The sequence below is a fragment of the Salmo salar genome, chromosome 04, assembly GCF_965601325.2.
Source record: "Salmo salar chromosome 04, fSalSal1, whole genome shotgun sequence".
Lineage (NCBI taxonomy): Eukaryota > Metazoa > Chordata > Actinopteri > Salmoniformes > Salmonidae > Salmo > Salmo salar.
Window position 1 is genome coordinate 31774013 of NC_138294.1, and position 27275 is coordinate 31801287.

At 44.3% G+C, this 27275-nt stretch overlaps 1 protein-coding gene across 1 annotated transcript; it reads left to right on the plus strand.

Moving 5' to 3' along the window:
• The first annotated feature begins 1889 nt into the window (after window positions 1–1889).
• Window positions 1890–27258, plus strand: LOC106602764 (spermine oxidase). The gene is made up of 7 exons (XM_082974351.1): window positions 1890–2002; window positions 9359–9593; window positions 10683–10909; window positions 20032–20203; window positions 22225–22977; window positions 25208–25368; window positions 26693–27258. The coding sequence occupies exons 2-7, from the start codon at window positions 9386–9388 to the stop codon at window positions 26840–26842; spliced, it is 1671 nt and encodes a 556-aa protein (XP_082830477.1). The 5' UTR covers window positions 1890–2002; window positions 9359–9385; the 3' UTR covers window positions 26843–27258.
• The last annotated feature ends 17 nt before the right edge of the window (window positions 27259–27275 follow it).

Below are 27275 nucleotides of genomic sequence, written 5' to 3' on the forward strand. Positions count from 1 at the left end.
TCACGGTGCTGTGGCTTTTCATATAAAACAGGCAGACAGGCATTGAGCATTCAGTTACTCTTTGATTGAACAACCCATCCTGCCTGGTGTCAACAGTACAGGCTGGTGGTGGTGGTGTACTGCCGTCCAATCTGCAGCAACTGCATGATACCATCACATCAGCACGGACTATCATCCCTGTGGAACGTTTCCGAATCCATGCCCCGAATCCATGCCCCAAAGAATTCAGGCTTTTCTGGAGACAAAGGGGGGTCCGACCCAGTTCCTAATAAACTGGCCGGTATATATACACTGAGTATACCAAACATTAGGAACACCTTCCTAATATTGTGTTGCACCCCCCCCCAGGCATAAAAATCTTTCTTTAACCTATCTCCTTCCCTTCGTCTACACTGATTGAAGTGGATTTAACATTAATAAGGAATCCTAGCTTTCACCTGGATTCACCTGGTCAGTCTATGTCATGAAAAGAGGTGTCCTTAAAAAAAAAAAAAGGGGGGGGGGATTTTTGTGTTGTTTCATAATGCTAGGTATTACTGCACTGTTGGAGCTAGAAACACAAGCATTTTGCTGCGCCAACATCTGCAAATATCTGTATGCGACTAATAAAATGTGATTTGATTTTGATTTGATTCCTTCCTTATTGCAGGATTCTTCCAACCGGGATTTAAAAAATGGGAATTTTAGGGACGTTTAGAATTTTGGAACTCCAGACCTTTCTGTAGTTTGAGTGACACACTTCAGTTGAGCATCTTCATCTCGTAAACCAGCACCTGCACAGTTAATTTACTGTAGTCCTTCTATAAAATTATAATTTATCCAGTTTTTTTTCTAATTTTCTCTCAAACACTTTTTCCTAGAGTCTGACACATGAATAGCTCCGCTGTTGGCCAATATACAATTACAGTTTGTGGTGTCTACACAGGATCCTTTCTCAGTTAGCCATTGTGGGCACTCACCTCAGGCAGTGTTGGTTGGGCTGGTCTTCTATGGACAAGTCAGGGTTGCTCATATTAATTAAGCCCCAATGCAGTCTTTTTTTTATTTAATTTTTTTAATCATCACTGTATGTCTAATAAATCACTGTGTGTGTTTATTTTAATGAAAATAAATCCAAATATATTTCAATTGCCGTTGAAATGCTCAGTCTGATCGTGTGGTTGTTTTGGGTTGGGCCAGTAACCGAAAGGTTGCTAGATTAAATCCCAGAGCTGACAAGGTAAAAATCTGTCGTTCTGCCCCTGAACAAGGCAATTAACCCACTGTTCCTAGGCCGTCATTGTAAATAAGAATTTGTTCTTAACTGACTTGCCTAGTTAAATAAATGTTAAACAAACAAAAATAAAAACAATATAGTTGCAAATATATATATATATATAGCCCTGATTGGTAGGCAGGATTGTCTAGACTGTCTAGACTAGAGCATACCCCCATACCACTTCAAAGTAAGAGGATACATATTATGCAAATAAAAGATGACTGGTGATTGGTTAAAATAATCAGATTGTGATGTTATGGTCTAGGCAAAAAAAAAAAAACATGATCAGTGCTATTCTGGATCCTTGGGACATCCGTACCCTAACCTTAACCTTAACCCATACCTTAACCATAACCCTTACCCAACCCTAATCTTAACCCTTACAGTAACCATTGTTAATGTCAACTTCAATTGGGGAAGGGAAGTCCCAAGGATCCCGAATAGCAAGGACCAAAACTCTATCCCACCTGAACAGGCTGAAATTCTAGGCATTTTTTTCTCCCCAAAAGCTGTTAAACTAAAAGTGCATTTTCAGAATGTTATTTCGATCTCATATTGTGGAAATATTGGGTAAATCACGTTTTTGATTGTACTGCTCCTTTAAGCGGGGAGGCAGCGGCAACATGGAACTGGCTGCTTCTGGTTTCAAGGCACATATAAATACAAAGCGGAGCCGGGTACGAGGAAAACACAAAGGAGAAGAGGAGAATTCTCACGTTTAAAACTGAAGACTAACGGAGTCAGGTAATGAGCGCCTCCTGAAATCAAGCTTGTTTCCTAGAAGGTAAAACATGTAAAACGCCATTCGTCGCAGTCCAGTCATGGTTATAATATTCATCAACATTGTGGATAGCAAAGAAGTAAACAGCTGAGCTGCAGCTGTCAGTAGGCTACGGTGTGTACTTGTTGTAGGCAAGTATATTTATGCCTAGTGTTGAATTATGTGCCATATTAGGCTACAAAAAATAGGTAGCCAATAAAATACAATGTAAATGATCCTAATTCGATTGTTTACATCGCTTTGTAAAATTATGCTGTTGGATGTTCAAAACATGATTGCAATAGCCTAAGTTTAATTCTGTGTAAAATGTGTATACTGTTGTATTTTCTATTCCGTTTTGACTAGATATTTCTCCCCATTGAATGGTTTCAGTGAATCAGGATATCTCACAGAAGAAGAACTAGTCGTTCTTCTTTGTTTCAAACTGTGGTCTGGTGGTCTGTGTTGCTACTTTGACTATTACGTGGCAGAGGATGAGATACACACAGCCGTGCGTAGCCTGTCTGGAACTCAACGCTACTTTCTCTGTGGTCAGCAAAATAAACTTGACAACTTCAATTACATTTTCTCCCTCTTTCCGTCTCTATCTTGCCTGTATTATTCGTCCCTCTCTTAATTTCATATTATATGAATAGAATATGAATGGGATGGAATATAATTTTATTCAATTAGCTTGTTTTACAATGTTATTGTAATTTGATTAAATCCCAGTCCCTTATCTGTAACCCAAGGAATAAGAAAATAGATGGAAAAAAATCATTACAGCTGTTCTTGCGAAATTCCACTAGTTTATGCATGAATAATTACCAGCATATGTACATTGCCTAAAGGTGTAATACCCTTGTTCTACAAAATAAGTCAAGGTTTATCGTTACGTAAAGTAAAGAATATGATCTGTCTGGACTCAATGCTGTCAGGGGGTATCCACATATCTTCACCATTCAGAATCATCGCTCTTTGTTTTCAACCTTTTCAAAAGGCACTACTGTCCATTGTGCACCACCCGACCGCATTCCAACCTGTTCCCCTTCCGGGCAGTACCCTTTTAACTGCGGCTTACCTTTGGCATTACCACTCTTGTCCTAGGGGCACCGCACTCCTGTTTATACGGCTCCAGGGTGGATGACACCCGAGCATCAGTTCTAGCACTGCCAGCCAGAGGCCCTCCCCTAGCCCTAGCATCCCAGCTCTGGAACACCGGAGCTGGGAGAGAGGTGTGGAATTTCTGGGGCCTGTCTGGCACTGGACCCGGGCCCCCAAGGCTAGAGCGCTCTTGTCCTTTTTGATGTCTGCGGTCTTGAGGAAGTGAGACGTCATGTTGCCACACTAGCAAGCACTGTAGTGCGCACTAGGGGTTTGATCCAGACCAGAGATGTTCCAGGGTTGTCGGATATGGCATGAAAGCAGCTGTGGAGTGGACTGAAGTGCAGACGGTGAGGAATTGGATGGAGGAAGGGTGTGTGTGTGTTTTAGGAAGGCCGATATTTGGAAGGAATAGGGTGGGGGTGGCCTTACAACTCAACAAATGACAGGCAGACTTCTTTTTAACCTTACGTCCCTTTTTATGCCCTGGCCTGCCCCTGGAAAGAGCAACCTCGAGCAATGTCAGTCAAATGTAGGCTAGGTTGCTCATTTCTAGGTCACACACTGTAGAGTTCCTCACCCCGGTCCAGCCCCCGTTAATCTGCATGCTGCGGCATGACTAGAGAGAGAGGAGTGGTGACATGTGGTGAGTGCGTTAACCAGCCAGGGATAATGGAATCACAGCGGCTCTATGTCTTGGTCCGGGGAGGGAGAGAGGGTGTGTGTGTGTACATACACACGTGTGTGTGTGTGTGTGTACATGCACACGTGTGTGTGACAGAGAGTGTATGTGACCTGGGAAACAGCAGCCCAATTCTGTGATCCTTTCTCTGCAAATGTTATTGCTGTTTTGTAGTAAAACCATAGTATTACTGTAATAGTACTAGGCAGCTTTACTGTATATGCAATACACTAAATACACCATCCTAGGACATTCAATACCTTTTTACTCTCCTGTGATTCAGAAAGTAAGGCTGAATGTGCGTATTGCCATTTTACCCAGTGATTTATAGTAGTGCTTGCATACAAATCCCATATTGCTTCACAAGTAAATGTGGATGCAGGAATAAAGCTTTGGAGAAGCATGTATCATGAGCAGGCTTTTCTGTTATTACAATCAGAAAGGAAGGCCATCTTCCTTCAGAATCCCTGAAGGAATCCAGGGCCCACTAACAGTTTGTCCCAAATGGCACCCTATTTCCAATACAGTGCACTACTTTTGACCAGAGCCCTAAGTAGTGCACTATTTGGAACACTCTGTGTCTGATTTATTACATAGTTACAGGCCCTTCTAGCCTCTGGGAAAGGGGATACCTAGTCAGTTGCACACTGAATGCGTTCAACCGAAATGTGTCTTCCATATTTAACCCAACCTCTGAGTCAGAGGTGCGGGGGGCTGCCTTAATCAACGTCCACGGCGCTGGCCCAACACTCTTAACCACTAGGCTACATGCCTCCATAGAGTGACTGTGGTCTTACAGATGAGAAGGGGTATTTTTCCGGTTTAGATGTGTCACCTTGTGTTGTGGGGAAGGAACAAAGGGAACGTGTTTGCTTTATCTTTTTCCCTGGATTTCCTCTCACTCGATGAGAAGCATCCCTAACACAGATTGAGGACTCTGCCTTGGAACACTAATAACAAAAAAGATACAAACTCTTTACTTTATCTGCCTGTAACTGTGGTGCTGCTCTGCTGTGGGCCCCATGGGCTCCTTGAGCGAGCTCCACTGTGGGTCCTTCAACAGGAAATGTCTCGGTGACCTACAAAAAGGATGTGCTGACATCACACCCCGCTGTGTGTCCTCACAGAGGCCCGCGGTGTGCTCAGTGTGCTTGTGGCTTATCTTACATGTGTCTGCCTGAACATAGCAAGAGGTCCAATTCATCCCCCATTACCTCTCAATTCAATTACATTAAAACAACCTTCTTTTTTTTTCTTTTGGTCCATGAAACAAGCTGCACCACAAATGAGAAAAGCATAAGTGTGTGTGTTGGTGTGTATTAACATTTCACCTCTAAAGCTCTGTATAAAACCCATCAATTATTATTAATATAACACAGAATTAATAGGTTAATATGTGACAGAAGGAAGGATTGAAAAATACCAAATCATGAGCAGTAAAAATACATTTGAATTGTTCCTCAGCCTGCAGGCACTTAGTCAGCTGACTCTTAACTCCACCATCGTTTCAGTTGTGAGGTGACCCAGGGATGCCTATTATCCCAAAGAAATGGATGAATGTTGTCATAATTAGGATCGTCATTATCGGGAGTATTATTGCTGTGTGTGAATGAGTGATTGATTCTGTGTATGCACCAGTGGAGGCTCCTCAGAGGAGGAAGGGAGGACCATTCTCCTCAGTGAATACATAAAATAAAAATAGTGAAACATTTAAAACGTTATCCTTTTTAGATTAAACTAAACATATACACATGTCGCCAAGTAATTTATTAAAACACTGTTTTGCAATGAAGGTCTATCTGTAGGGTAGCACCATGGTGGAGCCGGAGGACAGCTGGCTTCTGTCCTCCTCTGGGTACATTAACGTCAATACAAAACCTAGGAGGCTCATGGATTTCACCCCCTCCAATAGACTTAAACAGTATTTATGACTTCCGGAGGACGTCCTCCAACCTATCAGAGCTCTTGCAGCATGAACTGACATGTTGTCCACCCAATCAAAGGATCAAATAATTAATCTACTACTGAAAGCATAAGCTACATCTAGCTAGCACTGCAGTGCATACAATGTGGTGAGTAGTTGACTCAAAGAGAGAGAAAAACTATTAATTTATTCCAAAATGGGAAGGGAGGGTAGAGAGATTCACTTACATAGCTAGCTAGTTTTGCCTGCTCAAACAGAGGGATGTTACAGTATGTGTGTGTAGCCCCTCTATTCTTGTTGATGAGGGTTTTCCCCCTTTGCTGCTCAGTTCTATGCCTCAAGGCCACAAGGCTGTTCCTCTGTTCCTAGAATCTTATTAATTTGGAGACTGTGTAGTGGCCTTGTTAGTGTAACACTGTGTATGACTAGGTTCCTGGCCTCGGTATTCAGTCCACAACGCTGGTCCTGTTCGCCGGGTAAAATCAGGCAATAAACATGGCTTATATACGTAGAAACCGTCATTGCTATGCCAAATGGGAATCCATTCTGAAATAATAAGTCATTTCACAGGATTATGTTTTTTAAATATTAGACGTTCGGCATCTGTGACGAATACCACAACTTTGTTGATAGTTTGTTGAGGTATGATCAGCACTTTTCAGGATCGTGTGAATATTCCAATGAAGCCATCACAGAAAAATGAATGTGAAGAAATAGATGCAGACAGAGGATTGTACTACTTTTGACCTTTGAGGGCTATGAAACAGATGCAGAAAGAGGATACATCCCAAATGCAACCCTATTCCCTATGTGGTGTACTATATAGGTAATATGGTGCCATTTGGGATGCACACAGACTCATTGAACGGTCTAGCCAGCTAGGACTTGTCCAGACATGTTTTGCTTCCTTCTCAGCCCGCTACTATTATAATTTCCTACTACTCAACACTCTTAGTCTTGTGATGCAGACAGCTGTGAGGTTAAAGGTGAACACATCTGGGAAGAAGGTTCTGAACTTCTTGTGTTGCAATCACTGCTGTTTGTGCTTGAAATGTATCTAACCTTTCTGCAATATACTGTGAACTATATTAGTTCCCATAGTCTGTACAGCATTTTGAATATGATCCACACTGCAGTTGGTGCCTGAAATGTTGGTGTCTAACTTTCCTGAGCTGTTTAGGCTGCGTTTACACAGGCAGCCCAATTCTGATCTTTTTTCCTCTAATTGGTCTTTTGACCAATCCCATCAGATCTTTTTACAGCAGATCTTTTTCAGAGCTGATCTGATTAGTCAAAAGACCAATTAGTGAGAAAAAGGTCAGAACTGGGCTGCCTGTGTAAACACAGCCACTGTGTACTGTATTCGAGCCTTGTGAAACACAACTAGTTTGAAACCAGTTTCGAAGAGACATCTTGCCCACGGTACATAGTGTGAAGAGAGTTAGTTCCCATAGTCTCTAAACAGCATGTGATATAATTAAGCAATAAGGACCGAGGGGGTGTGGTATATGTCCATTATACCATGGCAATGCGGAGTGCCTGGATAAAGCCATTAGCCGTGGTATATTGGCAATATACCACAAACACCTGAGGTGCCTTATTGCTATTATAAACTGGTTACCAACGTAATTAGAGCAGTAAAAACATTTCTTTGTCATACATGTTCTATACGGTCTGACATACCACGTCTTTCAGCCAATCAGCATTCAGGGCTGAAACCACCCAGTTTATAATCCACATTTTGGTCTGGGTGGTACTAAGTGTACTCAAATTGATTTGTTTTGGCTCCGTCCTCTTGCACTTTGTGTACCAATATGGTGTCATCTCAAACAGTAAACAGCAAACCTTTGGGAAGCTCAGATGAGCAGCATACCCTAGACCCAGCTGCAGTTCTAAATAGACGGTAACGGATTCACTGAACGGGTTTAACCGGTTTGACCGCTTGACCCTGGTTTGGGAGAAACCGCCTTTTTCTTGTGTGTGCGAGACGGTTTCTCAGTATGGTACCGCAGCATTGCCATGTGCAGCAGCGTTGCTGTGGTGACAGAGCGGGGAGGTTTTGTGGGGGAGAGGGGAGTGGAGTGCGTCACATGTAGGAACTGGAGGTAGCATATGGTCTCACCTCTCAGAGGAAGAGGAGGGGGAGGGGGAGGGGGGTGCGCTCAGGGATGAAAAAATTGAAAAATGAGGATAATGGAACACGTTACTGCTCTGTTTAGTCTGCTTCCTAATGCATTTTCCTCCTTGATCCTTCCATCCCCTCTTCTTCTTTCACACACAGATGTACTTTTTCTCTTTGTCTCTCTTGCCTTTCCTATTTTTTTCTTACCATCTCCCCCTCTTTCTCTCTTTCTCTCTCTTCTCCTGTGTCCTTTCTTCCACTGCCTGCTTTCTGTCAAATGTGCCTATTTTCCATTTGGCAAGGCCCCGGCCTCAGCTCACTTGCGTACACACATGCTACTTCAGTGAGTGGTGGAAGGAAGTCCGTGAGAAAATAATAAAATAAAACGTATTTCACCTCAACATTTCAACCCTGTGACGCCGTCGCCCCAAACAGTCAATTAAGGACCCGCATGAGTCTCGTTCATTTGGTGTTGCTTAGTGTTTTGTTTTGAGACTACATTAAATTAGTATAATGGGATCAGGGAGATGCGCTTTAAATATGCTCCATTTTGCATTTTGTTTCCTCAGACACAGTTGTCTATATGTTATTATAAACTGAGTGGTCGAGCCCTGGATGCTGATTGGCTGACAGCCGTCATTGTAAATAAGAATTTGTTCTTAACTGACTTGCCTAGTTAAATAAAGGTAAAAAAAATGGGTATGACAAAACATGTATTTTTACTGATATAATTACGTAACCAGTTTATAAAAGCAATAAGGCACCTCGGGGCTTGTGGTATATGGCCATTTTATACCAAGGCTAAGGGCTCTGTCCAGGCAATCCGCGTTGCGTTGTGCATAAGAACAGCCCTTAGCCGTGGTATATTGGCCATGTACCACACCTCCTCGGGTATTATTGCTTAAATATAATAAGCCCCCACTACACAGCACAGCTACTTCTTAGCCATGCAACGGTAAGGTGTTTTAACAAGGATAGGTATGTTATCCAGAGACAGTGGCTTAGACAGCTAGACCACACTAGGCCACAAAATAGCAAGACCTTTTTGAAATAGCTACTGTTTTAATAACATGATGAACCCGTTTCCCTTTCACACTCCAAGTATGCATACTTAGGAAAGCGCGATGAAATTCTATTTCCGGAATGGATTTGATGTCATAACGGGAATTTGATCTGAAAGAGGTTTTGTGTACAGTACTGTGTACGGAGGCTTTTACTTTGAACTGAGAACACTCAATGGAGTACCCACTAATACCCAATGATGCGTGTAAAGATACTTTCTGTCCTCATCTTGCCTGAGGGAAATTGACTTGCTTTGTTTTTTGTGTGTAGTTCCATTCATGTTTATTAGACAGGATAGTGAGGACGAATGAGAGAGCAATGAGTCGGATTCGAACCTGTGCTGGCAGCGGTATGGGTTCTAAAGTCAGCGCTTTATACCGCTGGACCACACAAGGCTCGACTTGTTTTTAACTAATGGCTTGTTTCTCTGTTTCTGTTCCCCTCAGACCCCCTAGAAGAGGAGCTTGGACGGCATGCAAAGTTGTGAAATATCTTCAGACAGCACTGATGACCCCCTTAGTAGAGACCTACGCACTCGTCGACAGCCTCGAATAGTAGTGATCGGCGCGGGCTTGGCCGGTCTCGCAGCTACAAAGAGCCTCCTGGAAAGCGGCTTCACGGATGTCACAGTCCTAGAGGCGTCAGACCGCGTCGGAGGGAGAGTTCAAAGCATTCAGCACGGTAAGAAATGATGCTATGAACTTTATACACGTTCAAACAGACGAAGCGTTAGTAAGAAACAATACATGGAGGAAATGACGCTAAACCAGACCCTGGAATTTCATGGGTTATGACTCTATGGGTGTTTGTTTCTTAAATAGTTAACATTTTCTGTAAGCTGAAAGCTCCAAACCTCACTCACTGAGACATTCGACATGTCTGTGTGAGTGTGTAATCATCAGGTTGTTTCCCCCGCACTCACATCTAGCTGTCAAAAGGTGCCCCCGTCTATTCTCTATGGGGCTAGGCTATCAGTTGCTAATGCTAAAAGCCTTCCCAAAATAACACTGGATCAGAATGTGTGCTTAGCAAAGCCCAATTAAGCTTTCTCAATTCAAAATGTGAAATGTGATTGGGGAATTTGTCTCTCGGATGGATGTGTGGATAGTCCTGTAAAATCCCCTTTGAGCTGAACAAGTTAGATTACTCCCATTGCCACACATGGATTCAATTCAGTATATAAAAAAACCCACGTATTTATCCCTATTCCTCATTCTCTACGAAGCCCTTTTCAATAACAAGTACCTCTCGAGTAGGTGGTTGTAGCATCCTCATAATGTCCAGTAGGCTGCAGTCACATTCATTGAATTGAGTGTAGTTCCTTTCACGTCCATTCAATTACAACAACTTCCCGTTCTCATTTCTCTGCTTATTTCATTGAATTCAAGTTCCATTCCATTCAACTTATTCCCAAATAAACTGACACAAACAATCAAGTTCTTGGGGTAAACCGAAGTTTGTAAGTGTGACCCCAAAGGTGCATCTGATATGACACATTATTCCCTATATATTGCACTACTTTTGACCGGAGCCTAAGCTTGTCCCAATATCCTCACTACTTGCATGGCCAAAACATTACTTAATATTGGGACAGAGACGAAGTGTATTATGTATTTATATGCCATTTAGCAGATGCTTTTTTTATCCAAAACGTACATTTTGTATGTATGGTCCCGGGAATCGAACCCACTATCCTAGCATTGCAAACGCCAACTGAGCTACAGTGAGGACTACATTCTTCTTCATCTTCTTCTCCTCCATCTATTCCAGGACAAACGACTTTGGAGCTCGGAGCTACCTGGATCCATGGTGCTAACGGGAACCCGGTGTACCACCTGGCGGAGGACAACGGGCTGCTGGAGCACACCACGGACGGCGAGCGCAGCGTGGGCCGCATCAGCCTGTACACCAAGAACGGCGTGGCCCACTACCAGACCAACAGTGGTACCAGGATCCCCAAGGACCTGGTCGAGGAGTTCAGTGACCTCTACAATGAGGTGAGGGGAGAGAGGTGTGTGTGTGTGTGTGTGTGTGTGTGTGTGTGTGTGTGTGTGTGTGTGTGTGTGTGTGTGTGTGTGTGTGTGTGTGTGTGTGTGTGTGTGTCCAGATTACCACTGATATGTGCACAGGGAGCCACCCATGACTGAATGTAGATACTGTATGTACATAGGGGCACGTATGCACTGGTGTGTATAGTACAGGTGTGTATAGTACAGGTGTGCAGGGAAACTCATGCACACACACAATTTGTTTACAGTGGTCCAGTGAACCGTGTCATGCCCTGTTCAGCTACCTCAGAGCGTTGTTATTCACGCAACATTGGCTTCCCCCCACTACCCTTCAGATCAGAGTAAATAGACACTGTGCAGAGGAAAGGGGGACGCTTTCTACACATTTCCCTTTCTCTATGTCCCTGAGTAATTCTCACAATAGTTATGTTCCATAAGTGTTGCAAGCAGCGAAGTTACCAATAAAGAACACAAATACCAAAGTCAATTTTTAAAGGATTCGCATTGGGTGGGCCAGAAAGAGGCGTAATCAAGCTTGTGGTGACCTGTTCCCAAGGCTTACGGAACTATTTCAAGGCACTTGAATAAACAAGAACTTTCTCTATTATCCACCTTAACAACACAGCATTCTCCACAGCAGCACCCATTCCTTTAAGAACACACTGTACGAACAGGAATAACTACACAGTAATAACAGAGTTTCTAAACCCAAGAGGCGCAACATTGCGAGACGTCCGAGAACGCTTGCGAAGCACTCGGCAGGCCAGGGTTTGGGGTTTGAGAAGTTCATTTAGAGAAGTGAGAAATTCTTCCGTAGTTGTTCATTTTCTTGTAATCTGAAGGCACAACTTAGATTCGAGCCAATAAGTAACTGAACATGTTAATACTCCAACATGGTGAAAGTGACAAACCGTCACATTTTCATTTTCGTCAAAAACGACTTCATGTCTAAGGAGTGCCTTGGATTTGACGGCCTGCACATGCAGAGTTCGGCGTGAGACGACCGTTAGACCCAATAACGTATTTCTGCGCATGAGCTTAGCTAGCCAAAGTCTCCATGATATCGCCTACAAGCGTGATTGAAGATTTGTATTGGGAAAGCAGTTTCTACATACACTACCGGTCAAAAGTTTTTTAGGGCACCTTCTCATTCAAGGATTTTTATTTTATTTTTTTACAATTTCCAACATTGTAGAATAATAGTGAAGACATCAAAACTATGACATAACACATATGGAATCATGAAGTAATCAAAAAAGTGTTAAACAAATCAAAATATATTTTATATTTGAGATTCTTGAAATAGCCACCCTTTGCCTTGATGACAGCTTTGCACACTTTTTAGGTTACAACATGATACCATATGTGTTATTTCGTGGTTTTGATGTCTTCACTATTATTCTACAATGTATAAAATAGTAACAATAAAGAAAAACCCTTGAATGAGTAGGTGTTCTAAAACTTTTGACCGGTAGTGTATCTTCATACTTAACCATCTTAGGTAATAATTAGGGAGCTGTAACATACAGTGTGAACAATGCTTTTATCCTGATTTCATGTGTCAGTCTGCATACCTCTATGCTGTAATCCCTTGGATAATCCATTTCCAAGATGCCAATCGCTTTGCAGTGTAGCAGCAGCATCAACACAGCAGAGCTACGCTATGCATTAGGCTAACCCCCACTGTGCATCATTACAGCAGCGCTAAATGCTTATCCCTTCCATGTATCATTACAACTGCGCTAAGCGCTAATCGCCACCTTGCCTCTGCCTGGAATCCAGCATAATTAATTAAGCAGTAGGATTAGCATTCCGAAGCTGACTTGGTTGTTTTGTTTCACATCAGGATTTGAGGTACATAGAAATCCTATCTGTTTAGATCTAATGTTTCATGAGTGTGAGGCAATGGACAAGAAATAGCTTTACAATTATTTGTCTTTGAAAATGTGTTTCTTGAGGATCCCATTTCAACTGGAGGCTATTTTATATTGTCAACAAAGGTGTGCTGCATCCTGGGTCGGGTTCATTAGGGCACGCAACGGAAAATGTTTTTTAAGTTTTGTTAAGGAATTTAAAAATTTAGTTTTCAGGTTGTTTTCAGTCTGTTTTCTTCCGTTTGTTGCCTAATGAACACACGCCTGGTCTTTGTATGCAAAACGTTCCACCAGGGAGGTAAGACGATGATAAGGTTATGCAATCGAATATCATGTCATATTATCACATGACCTTTGTGGTTACAATGTAACTTAGTGCAGCAATGATAAACATAAACATTCTGATTCCATAGAAAAAGAATGTGAACTTCACTCTGGGGCAGCTAAAGCAGTCATTTGAACTGCTCATGAATAAAAAAAAATATTCAACTCTGACATTTTTTAAGTCATGCCCCCTCCTTCCTTGACTTTTCCTAAATAAGTCTATATAACACACTGTCGTTGTTAGAATCTTAATATCACTAACATACAGTGGCTTGCGAAAGTATTCACCCCCTTAGGAAAAATTTCAATTTTGTTGCCTTACAACCTGGAATTAAAATAGATTTTTGTGGGGTTTTTATCATTTGATTTACACAACATGCCTACCACTTTGAAGATGCAAAATATTTTTTCTTGAGAAACAAACAAGAAATAATACAAAAAATCTGAAAACTTTAGCATGCATAAACTTTAGCGTGCATAACTATGGCTCTACAAAGTAAATACATTGTAGAGCCACCTTCTGCAGCAATTACAGCTGCAAGTCTCTTGGGTTATGTCTCTATAAGCTTGGCACATCTAGCCACTGGGATTTTTTCCCATTCTTCAAGGCAAAACTGCTCCAGCTCCTTCAAGTTGGATGAGTTCCGCTGGTGTACAGCAATCTTTAAGTCATACTACAGATTCTCAAGTGGATTGAGGTCTGGGATTTGACTAGACCATTCCAAGACATTTAAATGCTTCCCCTTAAACCACTCATGTGTTGCTTTAGCAGTATGCTTAGGCTCATTGTCCTGCTGGAAGGTGAACCTCCGTCCCAGTATCACATCTCTGGAAGACTGAAACAGGTTTCCCTCAAGAATTTCCCTGTATTTAGCGCCATCCATCATTCCTTCAATTCTGACCAGTTTCCCAGTCCCTGCTGATGAAAAACATCCCCACAGCATCCCCACCATGCTTCACTGTGGGATGGTGTTCTCGGGGTGATGAGAGGTGTTGGGTTTGTGCCAGACATAGCATTTTCCTTGATGGCCAAAAAACTCAATTTTAGTCTCATCTGACCAGGGTACCTTCTTGCATATGTTTGGGGAGTCTCCCACATGCTTTTTGGTGAACTCCAAATGTGTTTGCTTATTTTCTTCTATAAGCAATGGGTTTTTTCTTGCCACTCTTCCGTAAAGCCCAGCTCTGTGGAGTGTTCGGCTTAAAGTGGTCCTATGGACAGATTCTCCAATCTCCGCTGTGGAGCTTTGCAGCTCCTTCAGGGTTATCTTTGGTCTCTTTGTTGCCTCTCTGATTAATGCCCTCCTTGCCTGGTCTGCGAGTTTTGGTGTGTGGCCCTCTTTTGGTAGGTTTGTTGTGGTGCCATATTCTTTCCATTTTTTAATAATGGATTTAATGGTTCTCCTTGGGATGTTCAAAGTTTTTATAACCCAACCCTGATCTGTACTTTTCCACAACTTTGTCCTTGACCTGTTTGGAGAGCTCCTGAGTCTTCATGGTGCCGCTTGCTTGGTGGTGCCCCTTGCTTAATTGTGTTGCAGACTCTGGGGCCTTTCAGAACAGGCGTGTGTATATATATATATATATATATATATATATATATATATATATATATATATATATATATATATATATATATATACTGAGATCATGTGACACTTAGATTGCACAAAGGTGGACTTTATTTAACTAATTATGTGACTAATTATGTGACGAAGGTAATTGGTTGCACCAGATCTTATTTAGGAGCGTTGTAGCAAAGGGGGTGAATACATATGCACGCATTACTTTTCTGTTTTGTATTTTTTAGAATTTTTTTAAACAAGTACTTTTTTTTATTTCACTTAACCAATTTGGACTATTTTGTGTATCTACATTACATGAAATCCAAATAAAAATCAATTTTAAATGGCAGGTTGTAATGCAGCAAAATACTAAATGACAAAAATGTTATGTTTTCATAATTTCATCGCGCGTCTTGCTGACTGTGCGTCTTGGTGGTTGGTGTCACGTCCTGGCCAGTATATAAGGTTAATTGTTTTGTAGTTTGGTCAGGGCGTGGCAGGGGGTATTTGTTTTATGTGGTTCGGGGTGGTGTGTTTTGTGTAAAGGGTGTTTGATTTAGTAATTCCGGGTTTTGGTTTATGTTTAGTATTCTATGGTTAGTCTAGGTTGTGTGTTTCTATGTTTGGTTGATTGGGGTTGGGACTCTCAGTTGAAGGCAGGTGTTGTCTATCTGCCTTTGATTGAGAGTTCCATATATTAGGGTGTGTTTGTATGTGTGATTTGTGGGTGATTGTTCTGTGTTTCGCCTTGTGCCTTACCAGACTGTTTTTGTTGATCGTTCGTGTTTTTGTTATTTTGTATGTTCGTTTTGAAAGATAATTAAAAATCAAGATGAGCATTCACGTACCTGCTGCGTTTTGGTCCTCATTCACCGACAACAGCCGTGACAGAATCACCCACCACCAAAGGACCAAGCAGCAGAGGAAGGAGCAGACGGAGTTCGAGTTGGACTGGCGGGAGAAGTGGACTTGGGAGGAAGTTCTGGACGGGGCCGGACCCTGGCATCAGGCTGGGGATTATCGACGCCCGCAGTGGGAAATTGAGGCAGCCAAGGCAGAGAGGCGGTGGTACGAGGCAAAGTACGCGCTGAAGGAGAAGCACGAGAGGCACCCCCAAGAAAATTTTGGGGGGGGGCACACGGGTAGTTTGGCTAGGCGTAAGAAGAGCCGGAAGCCAGCTACTCGTGGTTATATGGAGGAGCGTATGGGGTGGAGAGCGCTATGTTTCGCTGAGGAGCGCACTATCTCACCCATACGCACGCACAGTCCGGTGCGCGTTATTCCAGCCCCTCGCAGGTGCCGTGCTAGAGCGGGCATCCAGCCTGGTAGGAGGATGCCTGCGCAGCGCATCTGGTCGCCGGTACGCCTCCGAGGACCAGGCTACCCAACTCCCGCTCTACGCACGGCTACCATCAGGCCCCTGCACAGCCCAGTCTGCCCTGTACGAGCACCCCGCTCGTACAGGGCTACTAGTTCCATCCAGCCAAGGCGGGTTGTGCAGGAGGTAAGATCTAGACCGGCTGTGCGCCTCCATAGCCCTGGGTTTCCAGCTCCTGTCTCTCGTGCGGACCCGGAAGTGCGTCAACCCAGTCCGACTCGTCCTGTTCCCGCTCCCCGCACTAGCCTGGAGGTGCGTGTACATAATCTGGTAAGCCCAGTACCAGCACCACGCACCAGGCTACAAGTGCGTCAACCCAGCCTCGCCAGTCAACAGTCTTCATCAGAGCTGCCCGCCAGTCAACAGTCATCATCAGAGCTGCCCGCCAGTCAACAGTCATCGTCAGAGCTGCCCGCCAGTCAACAGTCATCGTCAGAGCTGCCCGCCAGTCAACAGTCATCGTCAGAGCTGCCCGCCAGTCAACAGTCATCGTCAGAGCTGCCCGCCAGTCAACAGTCATCGTCAGAGCTGCCCGCCAGTCAACAGTCATCGTCAGAGCTGCCCGCCAGTCAACAGTCATCGTCAGAGCTGCCCGCCAGTCAACAGTCATCGTCAGAGCTGCCCGCCAGTCAACAGTCATCGTCAGAGCTGCCCGCCAGTCAACAGTCGTCAGAGCTGCCCGCCAGTCAACAGTCGTCAGAGCTGCCCGCCAGTCAACAGTCGTCAGAGCTGCCCGCCAGTCAACAGTCGCCAGAGAGGTCAGACTGCGCTGAACTGCCGGAGTGGTCAGACTGCGCTGAACTGCCGGAGTGGCCAGACTGCGCTGAACTGCCGGAGTGGCCAGACTGCGCTGAACTGCCGGAGTGGCCAGACTGCGCTGAACTGCCGGAGTGGCCAGACTGCGCTGAACTGCCGGAGTGGCCAGACTGCGCTGAACTGCCGGAGTGGCCAGACTGCGCTGAACTGCCGGAGTGGCCAGACTGCGCTGAACTGCCGGAGTGGCCAGACTGCGCTGAACTGCCGGAGTGGCCAGACTGCGCTGAACTGCCGGAGTGGCCAGACTGCCCTGAACTGCCGGAGTGGCCAGACTGCCCTGAACTGCCGGAGTGGCCAGACTGCCCTGAACTGCCGGAGTGGCCAGACTGCCCTGAACTGCCGGAGTGGCCAGACTGCCCTGAACTGCCGGAGTGGCCAGACTGCCCTGAACTGCCGGAGTGGCCAGACTGCCCTGAACTGCCGGAGTGGCCAGACTGCCCAGACTGTCCCGAATTGCCAGACTGCCCAGACTGTCCCGAATTGCCAGACTGCCCAGACTGTCCCGAATTGCCAGACTGCCCAGACTGTCCCGAATTGCCAGACTGCCCAGACTGTCTCGAATTGCCAGACTGCCTAGACTGTCCCGAATTGCCAGACTGCCCCGACTGCCCCCCGGCGATGCCAGAGTGGCCCGACAGCCTGGAACGGCCGGAGCCAGAGCCACCTCCAGAAATAGGTGGGTTGGGGAGGGGGGGTGTAGCACAGTGCCGTCGTTGACGGCAGCCACCCTCCCTTCCCTCCCTTTAGAAAAGGGGACTTTTTGTTGGTGTTGCTTGGGATTATTTTTTGTTAAGGTGCTTCTGGGGTAGCACCTTTAAGGGGGGGGTACTGTCACGTCCTGGCCAGTATATAAGGTTAATTGTTTTGTAGTTTGGTCAGGGCGTGGCAGGGGGTATTTGTTTTATGTGGTTCGGGGTGGTGTGTTTTGTGTAAAGGGTGTTTGATTTAGTAATTCCGGGTTTTGGTTTATGTTTAGTATTCTATGGTTAGTCTAGGTTGTGTGTTTCTATGTTTGGTTGATTGGGGTTGGGACTCTCAGTTGAAGGCAGGTGTTGTCTATCTGCCTTTGATTGAGAGTTCCATATATTAGGGTGTGTTTGTATGTGTGATTTGTGGGTGATTGTTCTGTGTTTCGCCTTGTGCCTTACCAGACTGTTTTTGTTGATCGTTCGTGTTTTTGTTATTTTGTATGTTCGTTTTGAAAGATAATTAAAAATCAAGATGAGCATTCACGTACCTGCTGGGTTTTGGTCCTCATTCACCGACAACAGCCGTGACAGTTGGGATATTTATTTATTTATTTTGTTATAAAAAGAAGCTGTTACCAAGTTCCAACACATGCCTTCTGTTTCATAGTTTAATTTAAGGATCCCAATTTTATTTAAACTTTTAACGTTTAAACGTTCACACCCCTACATGACACATATGTATTTATACTGTATCAACCGTGACTTTGGGTCCTTGAAAAGTGTCCTTGAGAAAAAAATTTTTTTATTATTATTATTATTATTATTATTGCACACAATTATGTGGTTACAACACTCTCATACCTTGGTAGAATCTCATCACCCACACAGATTACGGAATAGGTGGATGCCTTTGGCTTCAAGACATGGCATGACTCATGTCACATGTTTGTTCCTGTGTCAACTAAAGATATTCTGTGGTAGCCTACCCCATCACCCTCATACATGGGCAGAAAACCCCCAGGCTACTGAATAGGCGGATTCCTTTTGGCTACTTTACGGTAGCCTACCATAGATATTATTTCCCAGTGCCAGTGGTGTTTACCTGTTGTAACCCGGCACTCCCTTGGAATGGCCCCCGGGCGATCACCAGTCTCGTGACTGACGGCTCAGCTCCAGTTCCCTCCACCCTCTTTGTTCAGCTCACCGTTTCACTTCATTAGATAAGACACCTTCACGGTTGCACCCTTTTTGACGGCACAGAAATGGCTGTATCCCAAATGCAACCATATTGCCTATACTGTAGTACTTTTGACCAGAGCCGTATGGGTCAAAAGTAGTGCACTGAATATGGAATAGGGAGCCATTTGGCATCATCCCAGGTATTTACTGAGAAATTACACGTGAAATGTCTGTATCCCAAATGGAACCATATTGCCTATACTGTAGTACTATTGACCAGACCCGTATAGGTCAAAAGTAGTGCACTAAATATGGAATAGGGTGCCATTTGGCGTCATCCCAGGTATTTTCAGTGATTAATTACATGTGAAATGGTGCACAGTAATAATCTATGAATTACTTGTTTGTTTTTAAAACAGGCACCATTTGGTACCAGGTCATTACCAATTGTGTTAAATTGTTGTAACTAAGTACCAGAAAGTATGAATTAAAACAACATAGTTTCCTAGTAAATACCAATGGAAATAGTGCTACCCCCTTCACTGTGTGACCTCCACAATGATACTCTCCCTTTAGTACAATGAGTGGGCAGTTCCTTCTAAAAGAGGTGTGTGTGCTTTGGATAAAGAAGTTCTGTCATGCATGTTGCTTTATATTCTGTACTGTAGAAGTCACAGGCCTTGGAAGAAAGTGTGGAATAATGTAAAACAATCCGTTGTTGAATAATGTACTAAGTTCCACCCTCCCTTGCAGTCATGCCAAGGCGTTAAAGGATGTCATACATTCTCACCTGGCGGCACCCTTTTAAAGGGCAAATTTGGCATTCAAACAACAACGAAGCGATCACCTTACAGATTGCCCCTTTTAAAGTTTTAGAAGCACCCCAGTAGATTCTGAATGTTCAGACTCTGTTATAGACTCTGTTGTAGCAGGAACACTCTATGCATATTTTGGATTGCTTGGCTGTTGGATGAAGTAGTAGCAAAATACTGCCTGTCTATGCCAATGAAACTCTGGATTGTCCAGTGTAGAACCAGAATGAAAACAGACTGGTACCCAGACCAACCCTGCCTACGTCCCAAATGGCACCGTATTCCCTATATAGTGCACTACCTTTGACCAGTGCCCTAATTGCCATGGTCAAAAGTAGTGCACTATAAAGGGGAAATGGTGCCATTTGGGATGCAGACCCTCTGCACATTCATTACTGCTTATACCATGGCCATCAAACTCACATTTCTCCCCCCTCTTGCCATCCGCTCTACCCCTCTCCTCTCCTCCCCAGGTATACGAGCTGACTCAGGAGTTTTTCCAGAATGGGAAGCCTGTGTGTGCTGAAAGCCAGAACAGCGTTGGGGTGTTCACGAGGGACGTGGTGCGGAAGAAGATCACGCTGGACCCCGACGACTCGGAGAGCACCAAGAGACTCAAGCTGTCCATGCTCCAGCAGTACCTCAAGGGGGGGGGGGGGGGGGGGGGGGGGGGGGGGGGGGTGTGTGTGTGTGTGTGTGTGGTGTGTGTAGGGTGTGTGTAGGGTGTGTGTAGGGATGGGGGTGAATGTGTAAGGGGGAGGGTCCTTCTGAGAGACTATAAAAGATGCTAGAGCTCTAGTTAATGATTGGAATGCATTAACTACGCAAACATTATGCAAATCCATTAACGTTTCCTTCTCGGTATGTAAGATTGCTCGATGTGTTCCAAGAAAACTCATTTTAAAAGTCGTTACGGAAGGCATTACTTTCTATTTTTCCATATTAAATCAACAGTGCTGTATTCTGAATCACTCATCTCTGGAGAGAATTGGTGCACCTCCTTGACCTCTCGCACAGTTCTGGTTCAAGCCTGTTCTTTATACGCAGATAAATGACTGAGCATGTGATGCTCCTGCTAGATTTAGACTTGCACTCTCACGCAAGTCTCACACAATACAAGAGTTTATGGCATGCTTTATGACTCAACTGAACAAGCAGGACAGGAAATCAAGTGCAAATAGGGCGGCAGGTAGCCTAGTGGTTACGGCGTTGGGCCAGTAACCGAAAGGTTGCTGGATCGAATCCCCGAGCTGACGAGGTACAAATCTGTCGTTCTGCCCCTGAACAAGGCAGTTTTTTAAAATGTATTTTTTATTTCACCTTTATTTAACCAGGTAAGCTAGTTGAGAACAAGTTCTCATTTACAACTGCGACCTGGCCAAGATAAAGCAAAGCAGTGCGACACAAACAACAACAGAGTTACACATGGAATAAACAAGCGTACAAGTCAATAACACAATGGAGAAAAAAAAGAAAGTCGATATACAGTGTGTGCAAATGGCGTGAGTTAACCCCCAGGCGCTGAAGACGTGGATGTCGATTATGGCAGCCCCCCGCACCTTAAATGCGGAAGACACATTTTAGTTGAATGCATTCAGTTGTACAACTGTAGGTATCCCCCTTTCCCTGAAACTCTGGCTAATGTTAGCTTTAGCTACATTATCTTGTTTATGTTAGCAATAGTTTAATTTAGCTTGGTAATGTTATTGCTCCATCGGTGATCCTTGCTCCTTGTAATTATACCCAATAACTCATTGGATTCAATTTAGTGTTGATCACTTAAAGGTCAGTTTGCTAATGAAATAGAAACACAGCGGACAACAAAATGGAAGCCCTTTATTACGCGTAGAGCCAACTGTGGTACAGGGCATCCAGGAAAGAGAAAGATGAGGACGACAACAACAGTTTACCTCAGGAAATGTAGCTATTGCAAGCCTTATTATGTTTGTGTATTTATTCAATTCATTTCCTGGTTCACCAGCACTCAGTTATTAGGGCTACATCCCAAATGGCACCTTATTACCAATGTAGTGCACTACCATTGACCAAAACCCTATGCACTATGTAGGGAGTAATGTGCCACTTATGTCCAAAGTTTCCTTTAGTGGCAGCCAAGGCCATGTTTTAAGACTTTTCCTCAGGGGAAATGTTAGGGTCTGTCGTTGAGGCTCTAGTTAGGTAAACAAACTATTGGGTTCGAAGACTTGAGCCAAAAAGTGATAACCCAACGAAAGTTTAATAAGATGTAATGGCCAATAAATAGGCAATTCAACTAGGATTAAGTAGCACTTTGATAGAGGTGGTTAATTTGGCCTCAATTCAATAAGGAGTTTTAGCCAATCAAAGAGTAACAGAAAATAAATCTACTTGAAAGAAAGTAGATACATTTGACCAGAATTGAACAGACGTATTTGTCTGTGTTTCTATATGATACAGCCATCGTCTGGTTCCTCTTTAGGTTTCTTCCATCCACTGTTCTGCTACTTGCTCTCTGGGCTTCTAGGCTGAGTTATTAAAAAGAGCTTCAATACATTTGACTGATTGCTTGATTGATGAGTTGATTGATTGATTGGAAAGAGGTGGAGAGTTGTTAGAGCAGCTAATAAAGGAGCTCAATTTGATCTGAGTCAAACTAACTTTGTTTGTTTGTATGTGTGTTGTCCTTCAGGTGGAGAGTTGTGAGAGCTCGTCCCCCAGCATGGATGAGGTCTCGCTGAGTGAGTTCGGCGAGTGGACGGAGATCCCAGGGGCCCACCACGTCATCCCGGGAGGCTTCATGAAGATCGTGGACCTTTTGGCGCAGGACATTCCGTCCCGCATGATGCGCCTGGGGAAACCCGTCCGCCGCGTCCACTGGAATTTCTCCGCCCAGCAACAGGAGGAGATCGCTCACGGCGACAACAACAATCGGCACGACGACGGCGACCATAACGACGACCAACGTTGCCATGGTGAGCCCAACCCCAATCCGGGTCACGCGTACCCCATCAGCGTAGAGTGCGAGGACCTCGAGTCGCTCCCAGCCGACCACGTGATCGTAACCGCCTCACTCGGCGTCCTCAAGAACCGCCATGAGGCGCTCTTCTCACCCTCGTTGCCTGAGGACAAAGTCCTCGCCATCGAGAAGCTCGGCATCAGCACCACTGACAAGATTTTCCTGGAGTTCTCTGATCCCTTTTGGAGCCCCGAGTGCAACAGCATCCAGTTTGTGTGGGAGGACGAGGCGCAGCTGGAGCAGCCGGTCTACCCCGAGGAGCTGTGGTACCGTAAGATCTGCTCATTTGACGTGCTGTACCCGCCTGAGCGCTACGGCCACATGCTGAGCGGCTGGATCTGTGGCCAGGAGGCACTGCTCATGGAGCGCTGCGACGACGAGACGGTGGCCGAGACCTGCACCAAGCTGCTGCGACGCTTCACAGGTCAGTGTGCATGTCTGTGTGTTTGTCATTGTGACATTGACGTGCGTCCGTTGACTTTGTGTGTCTGTGTGTGAGTGAGTGATATACAGTAGCAATGGGAGTTTTCTGAATCGAGCCGCAGCTTTTAGACAAGTCTAGCACTAACTAGATTTCAGCTACTCAAGGTCTTCGTTGATGAATCAAATCATGTGTTCTTGATGGAGTGAGGACCACTGACCTTAAATAACTCACTGAGATAGGCCATCATCAGCATTCCCTCACTGAGTATGAATCATGCTCAGTGCTTCAACTCATCAGTATAGGGAAGGAATACTTTTAACACACACACCACACACACTGTTACGAGCACACTGTAACCTTGAGGGCTGAATGAGTGCAACAATACTGTGCTCCCAGTGAGTCACGGTGACCCATTGAAGAGTCATTCCACTTATTCAGCCCTAGTGGGCCTCTAGGTATACATTAAATACAGGAAATGACATCATCATTCTGAGCCTTGAGGTATATCGCCTTTCCCAGAAGGGGGTTTGGGGGGCTGATGCTGAATGAGTCACATAGACGTCTGGCAGAGTGATGGTGTTGAATACATGTGCATCCCATAACAACTGGCCCAGGGTCAGTTTTAGTCACTGTGCTCTTAATAGGTGGAGTAAGGATTGGATGAAGAAATGCTAATCCCACAAAGTTGTTAAAGGAGTTGCCTGTGGGTCTGCATCCCAGACATACAGGCAATATTCTCACAGAAGAGATGAGTGAGTCACTGCCATAGCTGCTCGACTGTATCAAGTTGTCTTTCACCCATGAACAGCCCCCTATTAAGAGTAATGGTGACGAAAAGAAACACAGCAAATTGAAAATGGCTGCAACTGTGGTCGAGACTCATGGGTCTTTTTTAAGAGAGAACCTGACAGAAAATCAATTGTTCGATTCGACATGAGACAGAAAAAATTGCTCTCTTACGTTAAGGCCATATTAAGGTTCCCGCTCCCTGGAAAACACTGTAAATGATAGTGTAGACAACACGCACACAGTTGTCTTTGGGCTGCCCTACACCGTGAAGCAAATAATTACTATTGATAGAGATTAGCCTTGTGGCTCTGTATTGCGTCAGTCTTTTTCCTGTTGACAGAGAAAATAGGTTAAGGGATATAAGAACGAAGTCCTGGTTTAAATAGTTTAGATGAAGGTGTGTGTGGAACGAACATTAAAGACTTTTGACAGGGTCACTATTACGCTGTAGACGGGTTGGTTGTTTAGAAGCAAAACCGACGCGTGCGCAACTATGAAGCAGAACAGACAGGGTTGGCTTTGAATGTTGACAACACGTAATCTATATTTTGTCTCCAGTGTTTATTGAAAACGTAAATACATTTTCACAATGAGCACTTGTTGTCTCTTAAGTACGTCGTCACAGTTGTTGGTTAGCTAGCTAGCGAATTTGAGAGGTTGCCATTTGGGATGCATCCCATCTCATGGGTGGACAAAGCTCAGTATTGTGGCTGACAGTAAGTGACTGTTGTCCTCCTTCAAGGACTAAGTTATCCTCTGGTCAAGCCAGTTAGCTGACAAACGGATCATAGGAGAGTCAAGTCTAAGCTTAGCGTATGTCACCGACCCGGTTACCATCACTTAATGACGACGTCAGAGGCTTTCCTGGACACACACACACGCCTCACTAGGGCTTTACAGTTACTCCTCCCTATACAGCCAAGCCAACGGACACAATCAACCATAAACCCTGTCTTCCGCTCTGAGCAATACTCGCTGCCTGCCCTCACATTGTTTACTTCCGTAGGGAGTACCCCCCCCCCCCACACGGAAACTCATTAACCCACACACTGACACACTCCCCTGATGTAGGTCACTTCGGTTTAATCCCCTACGAAGCAGATTCATTACAGATAGACTAGAGTGTGTATGGTCTCTAAGAGGGACCGTAGCTGATTAGTACCGATACAGGAGATTGGATTGGATGTGTTGGAGGATCACCTATGTTAGATGGGTGGAGGATCACTCACCATGCATCGCCATTACCTTAGGAAACTTTCAATGGCTTATTTCCACCTGCGGAAGAGTTGTGTGTGTGCCTGTGTGTGTGAGAGAGTGTGTTGGTGTGGGTGGATGTTGATGTTGATGTTTCAGTGTCCATCCAAAGGGTTTTTATTGGACTGACCGCACTCACCATCCACCTCACTGTTCCTCCCTCTTCCTCCTTCTCTCCCTCGTTCAGGGAACCCCAACATTCCTAAGCCGAGGCGGATCCTGCGCTCATCGTGGGGCAGTAACCCTTACATCCGGGGCTCCTACTCCTTCACCCGGGTGGGCTCCAGTGGGGGTGACGTGGAGAAGCTAGCCATGCCCCTGCCTTACACCAAGAGCACCAAGGCTCCGGTAAGAACAGCATCTGGATCTGGATGCAGACTTGGGTTCAAATACTATTTAGGGTATTTCAATAAATTTTAAAGAAATTTCAAAGTAAGTATTTTGACATTTTTTCTTTGAAAATGCAAGTAGTTGAATATTGGAATGCATTTGAAAATACACTTGGGAAGTATTGGCTTGTATTTGAAAATACTTTTAAGTATACAAATATTTAAATACTGCATGCATTTTAACCCAGGTCTGTTTGGTCCTAGGGCTATTTGAAAAATAGTTCTGTATATTTATAGGAAGTTATTTGCAAATACTTAAAAATTTGGCCACATTATTTGAAATCACTCCAACAGAAAAGAAGTATTTAAATAACACATACTTAAATATGCATGTATTTGAACCCAGACTGGATGTAGTGTATCAGCTGGGTCGTGAAAAGCCTTCCCCAATGACTAAGTGGTGTTTGTGGTATAGTATGTTAATGACAGCGTAATGAGAATGTATTTACTTTCATTGGTCTCTGTAGGCGTGATGCTTGTTTCCAGCCACGAGAGGAACTTGTAGCATGTTGTCAATGTGCCTGTTTCATCACTATGCCACCTAATAAGGCAGTAAGGGATGTGACAGTCACAGTGTTGGATCGATTATGAATCATGGGCCTTGGCCACCACCTTAGCCCCTGAAACCTGACGCATGTGTCCTTATCTTAGTCTGTGTGTGTGTGTGTGTGTGTGTGTGTGTGTGTGTGTGTGTGTGTGTGTGTGTGTGTGTGTGTGTGTGTGTGTGTGTGTGTGTGTGTGTGTGTGTGTGTGTGTGTGTGTGTGTGTGTGTGTGTGTGTGTGTGTGTGTGTGTGTGTGTCCATTTAAAGACTGCTAAAGGAGCAGCGTGACCTTCGAGAAATCCCCCTCCCGTCAAAAGAGTGACAGATCGTCACAAGCAGCCTTCTTACATATAGACAGAGACTAAAATAGCTCCTCATGGCTGCATCTAAATGGCTCACTATTCCCTATATAGTGCACTACTTTTGGGACCATAGTGCACTACCTTTGACTAGAGCCCTGTGTAGAGTATAGGGGGCCATTTGGGATGCGGCCCATAGAGTATGCATAACATATGCGGCAGTAATAGAGTATGCATAACATATGTTGGGTCATGACGACATTCACTGATTTGTTAAGGTCTTGTCTTTTTTTTTCTTCTCGCCCCTCCTCTCTTCTCTATCTCTGCCCTCTCTATCCACATATCTCCTTCTCTATTGTATTCTTCTGTATGCCTCGTTATCCTCTCCTTTTTCCAACCTCTCTCCTCGCCCTTCCTCTCCTCTCCTCTTTACCCTCTCAGCCTCTACAGGTGTTATTCGCCGGGGAAGCCACCCACCGGAAATACTATTCCACTACCCATGGTGCATTGCTGTCGGGACAGAGAGAGGCCACTCGTCTTACAGAGCTGTACCAGGACTTGCACAAAGAAACCACAAAGCCTAACATGTAAAAATGACTAATGAACCACTGACTAGTGATAAAAAATAAACAACTTGTGTTTTATTCTTTCTATATTTTACGTTTTTTTAGATTAAGTTATGCATGTGAAAGCATAGTAGGGGCATTAACAATTAAAATGATGATAATGATGAATACAGTTTTTACTGTATTGTAGAGATACATAGAGGGAGAGCGTGGTAGATTTGACCACTTATATGAGATGTACTGTAAAAAGGCTGCAAAGGGTGCCGTCATCTCTTGTCCATCAATCTGTTGTTTAAATAAAAAATTGATAAGTTAATGTTTATATAATAACACGTCTATAATTTAACTGTTTTTTGTAAGTGCCTTCTTTATTTAATGTCATGTTATTGAAAACAAACAAAAAATGATGGCAAGGATTAATAAACTTGTATATTAATGTGAGATACGGTCATGTTTAA

What these genes read in the sequence shown, in the direction of transcription:
- LOC106602764 (XM_082974351.1), top strand. Translation starts at nt 9,386, where the DNA reads ATGCAAAGTTGTGAAATATCTTCAGACAGCACTGATGACCCCCTTAGT. An exon ending in TCAGTGACCTCTACAATGAG is followed by an intron (nt 10,910 to 20,031) that starts GTGAGGGGAGAG and finishes TCTCCTCCCCAG; the next exon opens with GTATACGAGCTGACTCAGGA. An exon ending in GCTGCTGCGACGCTTCACAG is followed by an intron (nt 22,978 to 25,207) that starts GTCAGTGTGCAT and finishes TCCCTCGTTCAG; the next exon opens with GGAACCCCAACATTCCTAAG.